We start from the raw sequence: 14,688 nt of genomic DNA, 5'->3' as shown, positions 1-14,688 counted from the left end.
TTAGCATGCAAAACAAAACCTCAACAATTCTGGGTTTAATTATTGAAAAGTTTTATTAAGTTCATTAAGCATCCGAGGAACTGCTGTACATGGATACATGAGTGTTGTGTCCAGCATTCCTGTGAGACAGACAGGCCGAGTCTCTGCTATGCACAGCCAAAGAGATTGTTCCTGGAGAGCCTTGTGGTGAATGAACGCTTGGCTCTCTATTCCACTACTGTATTGTCCATGTTCCCCAAGTGCTTGACCCCCTTTGGGCGCCTTCTCTGCTTGACAGGCAGCAGCTGGCAATTGCGGAGTCTCACAAGGCTCTGCATGGTTGTTTCAAGGGCGGATGGGGAAACATGTGGCTGTGTGTCCACGTGCACTGCTCGGATGGGTGCAGGAACAGGTGCTGTGTGTCCATGTGCACTGCTTGGATGGGTGCAGGAACAGGTGGCTGTGTGTCCATGTGCACTGCTCGGATGGGTGCAGGAACAGGTGGCTGTGTGTCCATGTGCACTGCTTGGATGGGTGCAGGAACAGGTGGCTGTGTGTCCCTGTGCACTGCTTGGATGGGTGCAGGAACAGGTGACTGTGTAACTGAACAGCAAGGAGAGGGTACCGCAAGTGGGGGAAGTGGAGCTTTGAACAGGCAGGCGTATGTATGGTCCATCAGATCATTAGGCCAGGGGGTGAAACGCATCAGGATCCATGGATTGTGGCACGCGACTGATGTCCAGCGCATGGCCACCTCCATCCGAAGGTGCTTCCGGGCAATTGTTGGGCAAATTAATTGGCTCCATCTCATCAGCCAGTCCTTGTGTTTATGGCGCATGCACAGAAAAAGGCACTCCCCTTCCGTTCCGCTGCTCCCCCCCCTTCCCCCCCCCGCCGTCCTTCCCCCCCCCCCCCGTCCTTCCACCCCCCCCGTCCTTCCACCCCCCCATCCTTCCCCCCCCCCCCGTCCTTCCCCCCCCCCGTCCTTCCCCCCCCCCCCCGTCCTTCCCCCCCCCCCCGTCCTCCCCCCCCCCCCGTCCTCACACCGCCCCCCCCGTCCTCACCGCCCCCCCGTCCTCACCCGCCCCCCGTCCTCACCCGCCCCCCGTCCTCACCCGCCCCCCGTCCTCCCCCCCCCCCCGTCCTTCCCCCCCCCCCGTCCTTCCCCCCCCCCCGTCCTTCCCCCCCCCCGTCCTTCCCCCCCCCCGTCCTTCCCCCCCCCCCCGTCCTTCCCCCCCCCCCCGTCCTTCCCCCCCCCCCGTCCTTCCCCCCCCCCCGTCCTTCCCCCCCCCCCGTCCTTCCCCCCCCCCCGTCCTTCCCCCCCCCCCGTCCTTCCCCCCCCCCCGTCCTCCCCCCCCCGTCTTCCCCCCCCCCGCCTTCCCCCCCCCTCCTTCCCCCCCCGTCCTTCCCCCCCCCCGTCCTCCCCCCCCCGTCCTTCCCCCCCCCCCCCGTCCTTCCCCCCCCCCCCGTCCTTCCCCCCCCCCCCCTGTCCTTCCCCCCCCCCCGTCCTTCCCCCCCCCCCCCCGTCCTTCCCCCCCCCCCCCGTCCTTCCCCCCCCCCCCGTCCTTCCCCCCCCCCCGTCCAATCCCCCCCCCCCCGTCCTTCCCCCCCCGTCCTTCCCCCCCCACGTCCTTCCCCCCCCCGTCCTTCCCCCCCCCCGTCCTTCCCCCCCCGTCCTTCCCCCCCCCGTCCTTCCCCCCCCCCGTCCTTCCCCCCCCCGTCCTTCCCCCCCCGTCCTTCCCCCCCCCCGTCCTTCCCCCCCCCGTCCTTCCCCCCCCCCCGTCCTTCCCCCCCCCGTCCTTCCCCCCCCCCCCCGTCCTTCCCCCCCCCCCCGTCCTTCCCCCCCCCCCCGTCCTTCCCCCCCCCCCGTCCTTCCCCCCCCCCCCGTCCTTCCCCCCCCCCCCGTCCTTCCCCCCCCCCCGTCCTTCCCCCCCCCCCCGTCCTCCCCCCCCCCCGTCCTTCCCCCCCCCCCCGTCCTTCCCCCCCCCCCCCGTCCTTCCCCCCCCCCCGTCCTTCCCCCCCCCCGTCCTTCCCCCCCCCCCGTCCTTCCCCCCCCCCCCCGTCCTTCCCCCCCACCCCCGTCCTTCCCCCCCCCCCCGTCCTTCCCCCCCACCCGTCCTTCCCCCCCCCCGTCCTTCCCCCCCCCCCCCGTCCTTCCCCCCCCCCGTCCTTCCCCCCCCCCGTCTTCCCCCCCCCCCGTCCTTCCCCCCCCCGGTCCTTCCCCCCCCTCCTTCCCTTCCCCCCCCCGTCCTTCCCCCCCCCCGTCCTTCCCCCCCCCCCGTCCTTCCCCCCCCCCGTCCTACCCCCCACCGTCCTTTCCCCCCCCCCCCCGTCCTTCCCCCCCCCCCCCGTCCTTCCCCCCCCCCCCGTCCTTCCCCCCCCCCCCGTCCTTCCCCCCCCCCGTCCTTCCTCCTTCCCCCCCCCCCGTCCTTCCTCCTTCCCCCCCCCCCGTCCCTTTCTCCTTCCCCCCCGTCCTTCCTCCTTCCCCCACACCCTCCTTCCCCCCCGTCCTTCCTCCTTCCCCCCCGTCCTTCCTCCTTCCCCCCCGTCCTTCTCCTTCCCCCCCGTCCTTCCTCCTTCCCCCCCGTCCTTCCTCCTTCCCCCCCGTCCTTCCCCCCCCCCCGTCCTTCCCCCCCCCCCCGTCCTTCCCCCCCCCCCCGTCCTTCCCCCCCCCCCCCGTCCTTCCCCCCCCCCCCGTCCTTCCCCCCCCCCCCGTCCTTCCCCCCCCCCCGTCCTTCCCCCCCCCCCCGTCCTTCCCCCCCCCCCCGTCCTTCCCCCCCCCCCGTCCTTTCCCCCCCCCCCCCGTCCTTCCCCCCCCCCCCCCGTCCTTCCCCCCCCCCCCGTCCTTCCCCCCCCCCCCGTCCTCCCCCCCCCCCCCGTCTTCCCCCCCCCCCCGTCCTTCCCCCCCCCCCGTCCTTCCCCCCACCCCGTCCTTCCCCCCCCCCCGTCCTTCCCCCCCCCCCCGTCCTTCCCCCCCCCCCGTCCTTCCCCCCCCCCCCGTCCTTCCCCCCCCCCCGTCCTTCCCCCCCCCGTCCTTCCCCCCCCCCCGTCCTTCCCCCCCCCCCCCGTCCTTCCCCCCCCCCGTCCTTCCCCCCCCCCGTCCTTCCCCCCCCAGTCCTTCCCCCCCCCCCGTCCTTCCCCCCCCCCCGTCCTTCCCCCCCCCCCCCGTCCTTCCCCCCCCCCCGTCCTTCCCCCCCCCCGTCCTTCCCCCCCCCCGTCCTTCCCCCCCCCCGTCCTTCCCCCCCCCCCCGTCCTTCCCCCCCCCCCGTCCTTCCCCCCCCCCGTCCTTCCCCCCCCCGTCCTTCCCCCCCCCCCGTCCTTCCCCCCCCCCGTCCTTCCCCCCCCCCGTCCTTCCCCCCCCCCCGTCCTTCCCCCCCCCCGTCCTTCCCCCCCCCCGTCCTTCCCCCCCCCCGTCCTTCTCCCCCCCCCGTCCTTCTCCCCCCCCCGTCCTTCTCCCCCCCCCGTCCTTCTCCCCCCCCCGTCCTTCTCCCCCCCCCGTCCTTCTCCCCCCCCGTCCTCTCCCCCCCCCGTCCTTCTCCCCCCCCGTCCTTCTCCCCCCCGTCCTTCTCCCCCCCCGTCCTTCTCCCCCCCCCCGTCCTTCTCCCCCCCCGTCCTTCTCCCCCCCCCGTCCTTCTCCCCCCCCCCGTCCTTCCCCCCCCCCCCGTCCTTTTTCCCCCCCTCCTCCTTCTTTTCCCCCCCTCCTCCTCCTTTTCCCCCCCTCCTCCTCCTCCTCCTTTTCCCCCCCCTCCTCCTCCTCCTCCTTTTCCCCCCCCTCCTCCTCCTCCTCCTTTCCCCCCCCCTCCTCCTCCTCCTCCTTTCCCCCCCCTCCTCCTCCTCCTCCTTCCCCCCCCTCCTCCTCCTCCTCCTTTTCCCCCCCCTCCTCCTCCTCCCTCCTTTTCCCTCCCTCCTCCTCCTCCTTTTCCCTCCCTCCTCCTCCTCCTTTTCCTCCCTTGAAATGTTTTCAGATCAACTTAACAACAGGGACTGGAGCACATGCAGTGCCCCAGACAATGTAAATGTTTTCAGAGCAACGTTACCTTGAAACGATCTCCTCTGTCTAATAAAAATGAAGCAAATGTCCAAATCACTAAATAATTGAGATAAAATGCCCGACGAAACCTCCCCCCCCCCCCTTCCATTTTCAAAAACCCGCGCCGAAGTTTTCGCAAGATTGATGCACATGCGCACACGGGCTCCGGCCCTCTGCGCATGCGCTGCGGTCCGGTTTGCCAGGACCATTTTGCGCATGCGCAGAGGCCAACCTGGCGTGTTCCCCGAGGAAGATGATGTTACGCGATGACGTCATCTGCGCATGCGCAAACTGGTCCCTGGCAATCCGGACCGCAGCGCATGCGCAGAGGGCCTGAGACCGTGTGCGCATGTGCACACCGCGGCGCATCCTGATGACGTAGCATTGTCATCAATCACTTTGTAGTATAAATGGGTGGTTGTTGGTCGGCACAGACTCGGTGGGTCGAAGGGCCTGTTTCAGTGCTGTATCTCTAAATAAAAATAAAATAAAGTTTTGGGGGAGGATCCAAAAGAGAATATAAAAGTGATGGTAAGTGGTACTCTGTAAATGTAAATAATTGTAATCATATTTGTTTTCTCATCATAAACTGTTCTCATATATAAAGTCTTAAATTCTGTGACTGTCTCCTTTGGTTCCAGATAGCGGTGGTCATGGGTTCATGCACAGCAGGAGGAGCGTATGTTCCTGCCATGGCTGACGAAAGTATTATTGTGAAGAATCAAGGGACAATTTTCTTAGGAGGCCCACCTCTGGTACATATACATATAATAACCTCAATATTTTTTAGTTGGTGGGTAATATAAAGGTAAGCTCCTGCACTCCATTGCAAATTCTTATGTCTTCCTATGTCCTCATCAGCCACTAGGATCAGTTTTTTGCAACATCTGTTCCTGTTTATAGTCGTTTCTCACCGTTAGTGCAACCAAATCAAAAGCCCTGCAGGGATTATATTTACCAATACACTGAAATTGCTGTTAAAGTGTTTACCTTCAGATTGAATTTAACTTCACTTGGAAAGTAACAAATAGATCCCAATTCTGAGCCCTCTATCTGAAATCTTTAGAGATTTGTTGTCTTAAGAACTCCATTTAATCATAATCTCTGTGAATACTTTTACTGCATTCAGCTTCAAAGTTTATTAATCACTGAAGCACAAGACTGACATACACCGTTGCTAGTCTTGTCCCTGATTGATTTTGTATTTGAGACATGACTTGAGAACTGGCTTGGAAGGCAGTCTTTTAAGTACCATGGGAACAGGAGTAGGCGATGCAGCCCCTTGAGCCTGATCTGTCATTCAGTTAGATTATAGCTAATCTGTATCTTAACTCCATCTACCCACATTGGTTCTGTAACTGTTATCTAACAAAAATCTATCATAGTCATTTATAGCACAGAAGGAGGCCAGTTGGCCCATCGAGTCCATGCTGGCTCTCTACAAAGTTATCCAGTCAATCCCACTCCCCCGCTTGATCCTGTAAGTATATTTCCTTCAAGTGGCCATCCAATTTCCTTTTGAAGCCATTGATTGTCTCTGCTTCCACCACCTTTGTGGGCAGCGAGTTCCAGGTCATTACCACCCACTACGTAAAAAAGTTATTCATATTCCCCTTGCATCTCTTTCCCAAAACCTTCAATCTGTGTCCCCTAGTCTTTGTACCATTAGTTAATGGGAACAGTTTTTCCTTGTCAAACTTATCTAATCCTGTCATAATCTTGTACACCTTCAGTAAATCCCCCCTCAATCTCCTTTGCTGTAAGGAGAACAACCCTAGATTTTCCAACCTCACCTCAACCCTGGAGCCATTCAGGTAAATCTCCTCTGCATTCTATCAAGGACTTTCACATCCTTCCTAAAGTGTGGTGACCAGCACTGGATGCAATACTCCAGTTGAGGCCTAACCAGAGCTTTATAAAGGTTCAGCATTACTTCCCTGCTTTTGTACACAATGCCTCTATTTATGAAGCCCAAGATTCCATATGCTTTAATAACCACTTTCTCAATATGTCCTGCCACCTTCAAAGATCTATACAGATAGAAAAAAGAACAAAGAACAGTACAGAACAGGAACAGGCCATTCGGCCCTCCAAGCCTGCGCCAATCTTGATGCCTGCCTAAACTAGAACCTTCTGCACTTCCGGGGACCGTATCCCTCCATACCCATCCTATTCATGTATTTGTCAAGATGCCTCTTAAACGTCGCTATCGTACCTGCTTCCAGCACCTCCCCCGGCAGCAAGTTCCAGGCACTCACCACCCTCTGTGTAAAGAACTTGCCTCGCACATCCCCTCTAAACTTTGCCCCTCGCACCTTAAACCTATGTCCCCTAGTAACTGACTCTTCCACCCTGGGAAAAAGCTTCTGACTATCCACTCTGTCCATGCCGCTCATAACATTGTAAACCTCTATCATGTCGCCTCTCCACCTCCGTCGTTCCAGTGAAAACAATCCGAGTTTATCCAACTTCTCCTCATAGCTAATGCCCTCCAGACCAGGCAACATCCTGGTAAACCTCCTCTGTACCCTCTCCAAAGCCTCCACGTCCTTCTGGTAGTGTGGCGACCAGAATTGCACGCAATATTCCAAGTGTGGCCTAACTAAGGTTCTGTACAGCTGCAATATGACTTGCCAATTTTTATACTCTATGCCCCGACCGATGAAGGCAAGCATGCCATATGCCTTCTTGACTACCTTATCCACCTGCGTTGCCACTTTCAGTGACCTGTGGACCTGTACGCCCAGATCTCTCTGCCTGTCAATACTCCTAAGGGTTCTGCCATTTACTGTATACTTCCCACCTGCATTAGACCTTCCAAAATGCATTACCTCACATTTGTCCGGATTAAACTCCATTTATTTATTTCTGCCATTTCTCCGCCCAAGTCTCCAACCGATCTATATCCTCTGACAATCCTCATCACCATCCACAGCAACTTCACCAACCTTTGTGTCGTCCGCAAACTTACTAATCAGACCAGCTACATTTTCCTCCAAATCATTTATATATACTACAAACAGCAAAGGTCCCAGCACTGATCCCTGCGGAACACCACTAGTCACATCCTTCCATTCAGAAAAGCACCCTTTCACTGCTACCCTCAGACTTCTATGACTGAGCCAGTTCTGTATCCATCTTGCCAGCTCACCTCTGATCCCGTGTGACTTCACCTTTTGTACCAGTCTGCCATGAGGGACCTTGTCAAAGGCTTTACTGAAGTCCATATAGATAACCTCCACTGCCCTTCCTTCATCAATCATCTTTGTCACTTCCTCAAAAAATTCAATCAAATTAGTGAGACACAACTTCCCCTTCACAAAACCATGCTGCCTCTCGCTAATAAGTTTGTTTGTTTCCAAATGGGAGTAAATCCTGTCCCGAAGAATCCTCTCTAATAATTTCCCTACCACTGATGTAAGGCTCACCGGCCTATAATTTCCTGGATTATCCTTGCCACCCTTCTTAAACAAAGGAACAACATTGGCTATTCTCCAGTCCTCTGGGACCTCACCTGTAGCCAATGAGGATGCAAAGATTTCTGTCAAGGCCCCTGCAATTTCTTCCCTTGCCTCCCTCAGTATTCTGGGGTAGATCCCATCAGGCCCTGTGGACCTATCTACATTAATGCTTTGCAAGACACCCAACACCACCTCCTTTTTGATAATGAGATGACTGAGACTATCTACACTCCCTTCCCTAGGCTCATCATCCACCAAGTCCTTCTCTTTGGTGACTACCGATGCACAGTACTCATTCAGTACCTTGCCCATTTCCTCTGGCTCCACACATAGATTCGCTTCTCTGTCCTTGAGTGGGCCAACCCTTTCCCTAGTTACCCTCTTGCTCTTTATATACGTATATAAAGCATTGGGATTTTCCTTAATCCTGTTTGCCAATGACTTTTCATGACCCCTTTTAGCCCTCCTGACTCCTTGCTTAAGTTCCTTCCTACTGTCTTTATATTCCTCAAGGGATTTGTCTGTTCCTAGCCTTCCAGCCCTTATGAATGCTTCCTTTTTCTTTTTGACTAGGCTCACAATATCCCGCGTTATCCAAGGTTCCTGAAACTTGCCAAACTTATCTTTCTTCCTCACAGGAACATGCTGATCCTGGATTCCAATCAACTGACGTTTGAAAGACTCCCACATGTCAGATGTTGATTTACCCTCAAACAGCTGCCCCCAATCTAAATTCTTCAGTTCCTGCCTAATATTGTTATAATTAGCCTTCTCCCAATTTAGCACCTTCACCCGAGGACTACTCTTATCCTTATCCACAAGTACCTTAAAACTTATGGAATTATGGTCACTGTTCCCGAAATGCTCCCCGACTGAAACTTCGACCACCTGGCCGGGCTCATTCCCCAATACCAGGTCCAGTACGGCCCCATCCCTAGTTGGACTATCTACATATTGTTTCAAAAGCCCTCCTGGATGCTCCTTACAAATTCTGCCCCTAGCACTAAGTGAGTCCCAGTCAATATAGGGGAAGTTAAAATCATCCACCACTACAACCCTGTTACCTTTTACATCTTTCCAAAATCTGTCTACATATCTGCTCCTCTACCTCCCGCTGGCTGTTGGGAGGCCTGTAGTAAACCCCCAACTTGGTGACTGCACCCTTCCTATTCCTAAGCTCCACCCATATTGCCTCGCTGCATGACCCCTCCGAGGTGTCCTCCCGCAGTACAACTGTGATATATTCTCCTTATCAAGTAATGCAACTCTCCCAACCATCCCCCCCACCCCCACCCCTTTTCCATCCCCCTCTATCCCGCCTGAAGCTTCTGAATCCTGGAACATTTAGCTGCCAATCCTGACCTTCCCTCAACCAAGTCTCTGTAATAGCAACAACATCATAGTTCCAAGTACTAATCCAAGCTCTAAGTTCACCTGCCTTACCTGTTATACTTCTCGCTTTGAAACAAATGCACTTCAGACCACCAGTCCCGCTGTGCTCAGCAACATCTCCCTGCCTGCTCTTCCTCTTAGTCTTACTGGCCTTATTTACTCGTTCCCCCTCATTTATTTCACTTGCTGTCCTACTGCTCTGGTTCCCACTCCCCTGCCACACTAGTTTAAACCCTTCCGAGTGACGCTAGCAAACCTCGCAGCCAGGATATTTGTGCCCCTCCAGTTTAGATGCAACCCGTCCTTCTTGTACAGGTCCCATCTGTCCCTGAAGAGATCCCAATGGTCCAGATAGCTGAAACCCTCCCTTCTACACCAGCTATTCAGTGACGTGTTTAGCTGCACTATCTTCCTATTTCTAGCTTCACTGGCACGTGGCACAGGGAGTAATCCTGAGATTACAACCCTGGAGGTCCAGTCTTTTAACTTTCTACTTAACACCCTAAACTCCCCCTGCAGGACCTCGCCACTCTTCCTGCCTATGTCATTGGTACCAATGTGTACCACAACCTCTGGCTGTTCACCCTCCCCCTTCAGAATGCCTCCTGTCCGTTCAAATGCACCCCCAGATCCTCCTGTTCCTGCACACTCTTTAGAACTGTGCCATTAAGTATATACTGCCTATTCCTTCTGCCAAAATGCATCACCTCACACTTGTAAGTATTAAATATCCATCTGCCACCTATCTGCCCATTCTGCGAACCTATTATTGTCCTGTTGCAGGCGGTTCATATCGTTCTCACTGTTTGCCATACCTCCAAGTTTGGTGTCATTGGCAAATTTTGAAATTAGATTAGATTAGAGATACAGCACTGAAACAGGCCCTTCGGCCCACCGAGTCTGTGCTGACCATCAACCACCCATTTATCCTAATCCAACACTTATTCCTACCACATCCCCACCTGTCTATATTTCCCTACCACCTACCTATACTAGGGGCAATTGCTAATGGCCAATTTACCTATCAACCTGCAAGTCTTTGGCTTGTGGGAGGAAACCGGAGCACCCGGAGGAAACCCACGCAGACACAGGGAGAACTTGCAAACTCCACACAGGCAGTACCCAGAATTGAATCCGGGTCGCTGGAGCTGTGAAGCTGCGGTGCTAACCACTGCGCCACTATTTGTCAACCTCAATTTTGAAATTTTCAATTGCCCTAACCTTGTGCGGGACTGAGTTCCAAATTTCCACCAGCTTTTATGTGAAGAATTGCTTCCTGACGTCACCCTGAACAGCGTTGCTTTAATTTCAAGGTTTTGCCCCTTTTATCCTGGACTCTCCCACCAGAGGAAATAGTTGTTCTTTATCTATTCTATCAACTCCTTTAATTATCTTAAACATCTCAATTAGATAACCCCTTAATCTTCTATACTCAAGTTGTGAAGCGTGCTAAAACACAGGACAAATTTAGCTGTGCTTTTTTGAGCAGCTGTACAATGCAATAAGTTTTACATAATTACTTCGTGAAGTCGAAGTTCAGCTATTGTCACCTCATATCTTACAGTTGAAAAGGATGGATGGATCCTTGGCTGCTTTTGTCACTAATTGCCACAGGAACTTGCTATGTTATCAAATTGCAAAACTTGGACAGGAATTGATGAGTTCTGGGATGACTCAAAGAATGAAACTAATCAGTAAACATGAGGGCTCAGTGTGAGGATTGTCAATCAATACTAGTGTCTGAAAAATAAAATTGTGTTATTTAGATCATATTGATTGGCTGCAGTTCAGAGTCATTGATATTTACAAGATGCTAATTGAGACTTTCAGTGGGTGTTATTTTGTCCTGTTCTTTGCTATTGGTCCTCAGTGGGAGGGAGCTGGGAAATGAAACTTCAAGTAGATTGACTGTATTATGAGGCCATGTGTGTGTTCTTAATGTGACTTTGAGTCAGTGTTCATTTCTGAGAAGATGAAAATGTACCTGGTTGTAACTCCAAGATTAATTTTTGTGGGTTATTTTGCTATGTTACATTATTTTGTTTCTTTGTGGCCTTGTGAGGCATGCTATCTGTAAGGACCTTTTCATTTATATTGAGACTGAAAGTAGTTACTGCCGTTATCTAGATCTGAAAAATTAACCCTGAATCATCTCTTCACAGATGCTGTGTATTTCCAGCATTCTGTTTTAATTACTGTAATATCATCATTACCCTTGGAGGTTTCTCTCCCATATGTTTGAAAACACAAGTAACTATATGTTTCTCAGTTAATCTTACCTAGTGCTCTAAATATGATCAGTTTGAATGACGTTTGATAGTGATAGATCTTGCCTGCAAGCTACCCCATCAATACAAAATAACTAAGAATGTAAGGTAACATAACCAAACTTCCAATAGAGGCAGAAATGAAACACAGAAACTGGAACTCTGAAATAAAAAGTATACTGGAAATGCACAGTAGGTCGATCAGCATTTGAAAGCAATAAGTTGATTAATGCTGAAGAATATAATGCTTCATCAGAAACCTATTAAGAACTTATAATTCTGCTGCTTTCCATGCTGGCAAGCAGAAATATTTGAAACTATTGTTGACTGTTGTCTGTACAGGTGAAAGCTGCTACTGGTGAGGAGGTCTCAGCTGAAGACCTTGGAGGTGCTGATCTCCACTGCAGGTAAACCATCTTATGTAGTATCTGTTGGAAATCTTATTGTCCATGTATTCAGTGCAAACAAATGTCCCTGTCATTCTAACAGGCTTAAAACTGTACTTTTGTGAGGACGATCAATAAACAAATCTTTTTCTTAAGGCAGTTGTTACAGTTATGGTTTTAAGATCCACAGTACACTTTCTCTTAGTGTTGTGCGCTATACAGATGTTACCACGTGGATCAGAGTGTGAGACCACACTTATGTAATGAATGAACCTGGCTGTAACACATGAGCAACACAGATTGCTGAAAAATAGCAGCCTAGATTTTATTTGTCTCAATTTCTTTGTAACTTTACTGCAAATACTTATTTCAATGGAGTTAGATCAATATCAGATGGATCTGATTTAGGATGAGGTGGGTGGGAGGAGGGGAGACTGGGTGGTGTGGGTTTGGATCTAAAATGTTGATGATTTGGTGATTCAGTGTTGTGCTGCTCTCATTGTATAGGAAAGACAACCCTCCTGGTCATGTGTTTAATGTGAGTATATGAGGTACATTGACTTGAAATAGTGATATGTGGAGAAAATATGGCAAATATAATACAGGAGCATTGAGCCCATTAGATTGGCAGGTTATCAAATCTCTGCTGTTGTGAAGCCAGTGCTGAAGTTAGCTTGTTACACAATGCACTCTTTTTTTTTTTCCATCCACAATTTGTGTTTTATTGAAGATCAGGTAGTGGCCAATTTGAGAACTGATGCAAAAGAAAAGAAAGTCTTGCTTTTATATTGCACCTTTCATAACCTTGGGATGTCCCAAACCACTTTACAGCCAATTAAGTACTTTGGAAATGTAGTTGTTTTTGTAATGCAGGAAACGCAGCAGTCAAGGTCCCACAAACAGCAATGAGATAATGACCCGGTGATCCATTTTTAATGATGTTGGTTGAGGGATAAATATTGGCCAGAAAGAATATAAGAACTCACCTGCTTTTTAAATAGTGCCATGAGATCTTTAACATCCACCTGAGAGGGCAGACAGAAGCCTCGGTTTAATGTCTCATCCGAAAGGTGGCCCCTCTGACAGTGCAGTACTCCCTCAGTACTGCATTGGAGTGTCAGCCGAGATTGTGTGCTCGAATCTCTGGAGTTTGACTTGAACCAGCAACATTGACTCAGAGGCGAGCGTGCTACTAACTGCGTTGCAACTGATGCGATGCAGCATTGTCACCAATAATAGCAGAGTGCAAGGTAGTGAGAAGGTACAGCTACACAGCTTGTGATATGTGTCTAAAAAAACTGAAGCAATTCTTTTGACATTATCAAAGACTCATAAAGCACCAAGGTGAATTTACAAGATATTTGTTTAAATATTGTAATCTGGTTTACTACAAGGTAAATTGTAATAATTTATCTGTGAATTCTGCAGAAAGTCTGGTGTAACCGATCACTATGCCTTGGATGACGTTCACGCACTTCACTTGGCACGAAAAGTTGTGCGAAATCTCAACTATCAGAAGAAAATGGATGTAAGTACATAACCACTGAACAAATAAACCTGCAGAATTTCTAGTCTGGCCTCATCCAATTATTATACCCCATTTTATAAGCGGAGTTTATCCTTGCGGAGGTGTTTATTCAGTGTACAAATCTTAGTACAAAGCTGTTGAATCTCTAATTTTGATGCCATTGTCCCCAATTAGACCTGCTAGAAAGATCACTGAATTCTAATAACCATACTTTGACCCAGAATCCAATGTGTGTCACAATATCACAATAATGTGCCACATATTTAAATATCCCTCTGACCTGCTTCTGAGCATGACCTCTTGAGCCATTAGACTTTTGTTGGCCGATTTAAAAGTGACCCTTTGAATTTATTCTAAAAATGAGACTCGCACTTTAGGTGCTGAGGTATTCTTTGTCTGTGCTGTGATTTTGGGAGGAAATAGTAGCTTGGCTAGCATATAATGTATTGGAACAAAAACAGAAAATGCTGTAAATACTCAGCAGGTCAAGCAGTATCTGTGGAGAGAAATACTGAGTTAACAGGTCGGATTTTATCCTGGCGATAAAGGTCTCTGTGGCAGGTCAGAAGGCGGGGGAGAACCAGTCTCGCCCCTCTGCCAGACCCCCTTTGCAATTTAAGGAACAAACGTCCGCCTCCAGAGCTGCCAGCCAGTTGGAGGGCTGGCAACTCTGCAGTACTGGCAGCGCCACCGGGAGCAGTGGCCACTGATGCTACTGCAGAAGCCCTGCAGAGGACAAGATGTTGGAGACCCTAGGATAGGTGACTGGGGTCGGGGGTCACTGAGGCCAGTTAGATAGGCCCTGTCGATGGGGTGGGGGGGATGATGTTGGTAAGGTTGGGGGTGGGGGGGGTCATCACCACAGATTGCCCCCAAAGAGGGACCCCCACCCGATCCTACTAGGAGGCCACCAGCTCTCATCTGGTAGTGTCAACACATGGCAGCAGGCCCCCTCCGTCTTCTACAAAATTGAAGTGGAGGTGGGGAGAGGCCCTTAAGTGGCCATCAATTGACCTGGGGCAGGAAGGCCGTCCTTGGCCTTTCCTGCCCTGGAAAAAACGATGGGGCCAGGACAACATCGGGAATTGCACCCTTTGTCATTTTGTTTGCGTGCCCACCCCCCCCCCCCCCCCCCAAAATCTGTTCCTGTCTCCAAAGGCAGGATAAAATCCTGCCCAATGTTTCAGGTCTATGACCTGAAACGTTAACTCTGTTTTTCCTTACACAGATGCTGCCTGACCTACTGAGTATTTGCAGCACTTTCTGTTTTTCTTTCAGATTTCCATCATCGCAGTATTTTGCTTTTGTTTTAGTGATGTAATGGTATCATTTAATGTAGATCTAAATCTAGACCACCAGTGACCAATTGTAGTATGTGGGAGCTTCTTGACAATGCGACTGTTCCACACTGCCAGATCTGCAAGAAATATCTCTGCCTCACAACAGTCGGGCTCAGTTATTGAGCTGAAGTCCACCACTTTTGGCAGTTAATAAACGTGCAAGTTCCAAAACACATTTAATACTCGAGGGTTAATCTACGCCATTTCATTTCAATGATGTTTGGCAGTGGCAAAACACAGAGTTAGAGATACTCTGGCACATAATGGAGGAGGAGGAGTTATTGTATAATTTACTCCAGAGTGCA

At 51.8% G+C, this 14,688-nt stretch overlaps 1 protein-coding gene across 2 annotated transcripts in view; it reads left to right on the top strand.

Moving 5' to 3' along the window:
- Positions 1-14,688, top strand: part of mccc2 (methylcrotonyl-CoA carboxylase subunit 2) — a 150,977-nt gene that overhangs the window by 58,839 nt on the left and 77,450 nt on the right. For both annotated transcript variants that reach the window (XM_068028822.1, XM_068028821.1), the window contains 3 exons: positions 4,651-4,764; positions 11,472-11,536; positions 12,944-13,043. In XM_068028822.1, coding sequence (XP_067884923.1) covers positions 4,651-4,764; positions 11,472-11,536; positions 12,944-13,043 — 279 coding nt within the window. The remainder of the gene's footprint in view (positions 1-4,650; positions 4,765-11,471; positions 11,537-12,943; positions 13,044-14,688) is intronic.

The sequence above is a fragment of the Heterodontus francisci genome, chromosome 4, assembly GCF_036365525.1.
Source record: "Heterodontus francisci isolate sHetFra1 chromosome 4, sHetFra1.hap1, whole genome shotgun sequence".
NCBI lineage: Eukaryota > Metazoa > Chordata > Chondrichthyes > Heterodontiformes > Heterodontidae > Heterodontus > Heterodontus francisci.
This window is presented reverse-complemented; position numbering and strand designations above follow the sequence as displayed.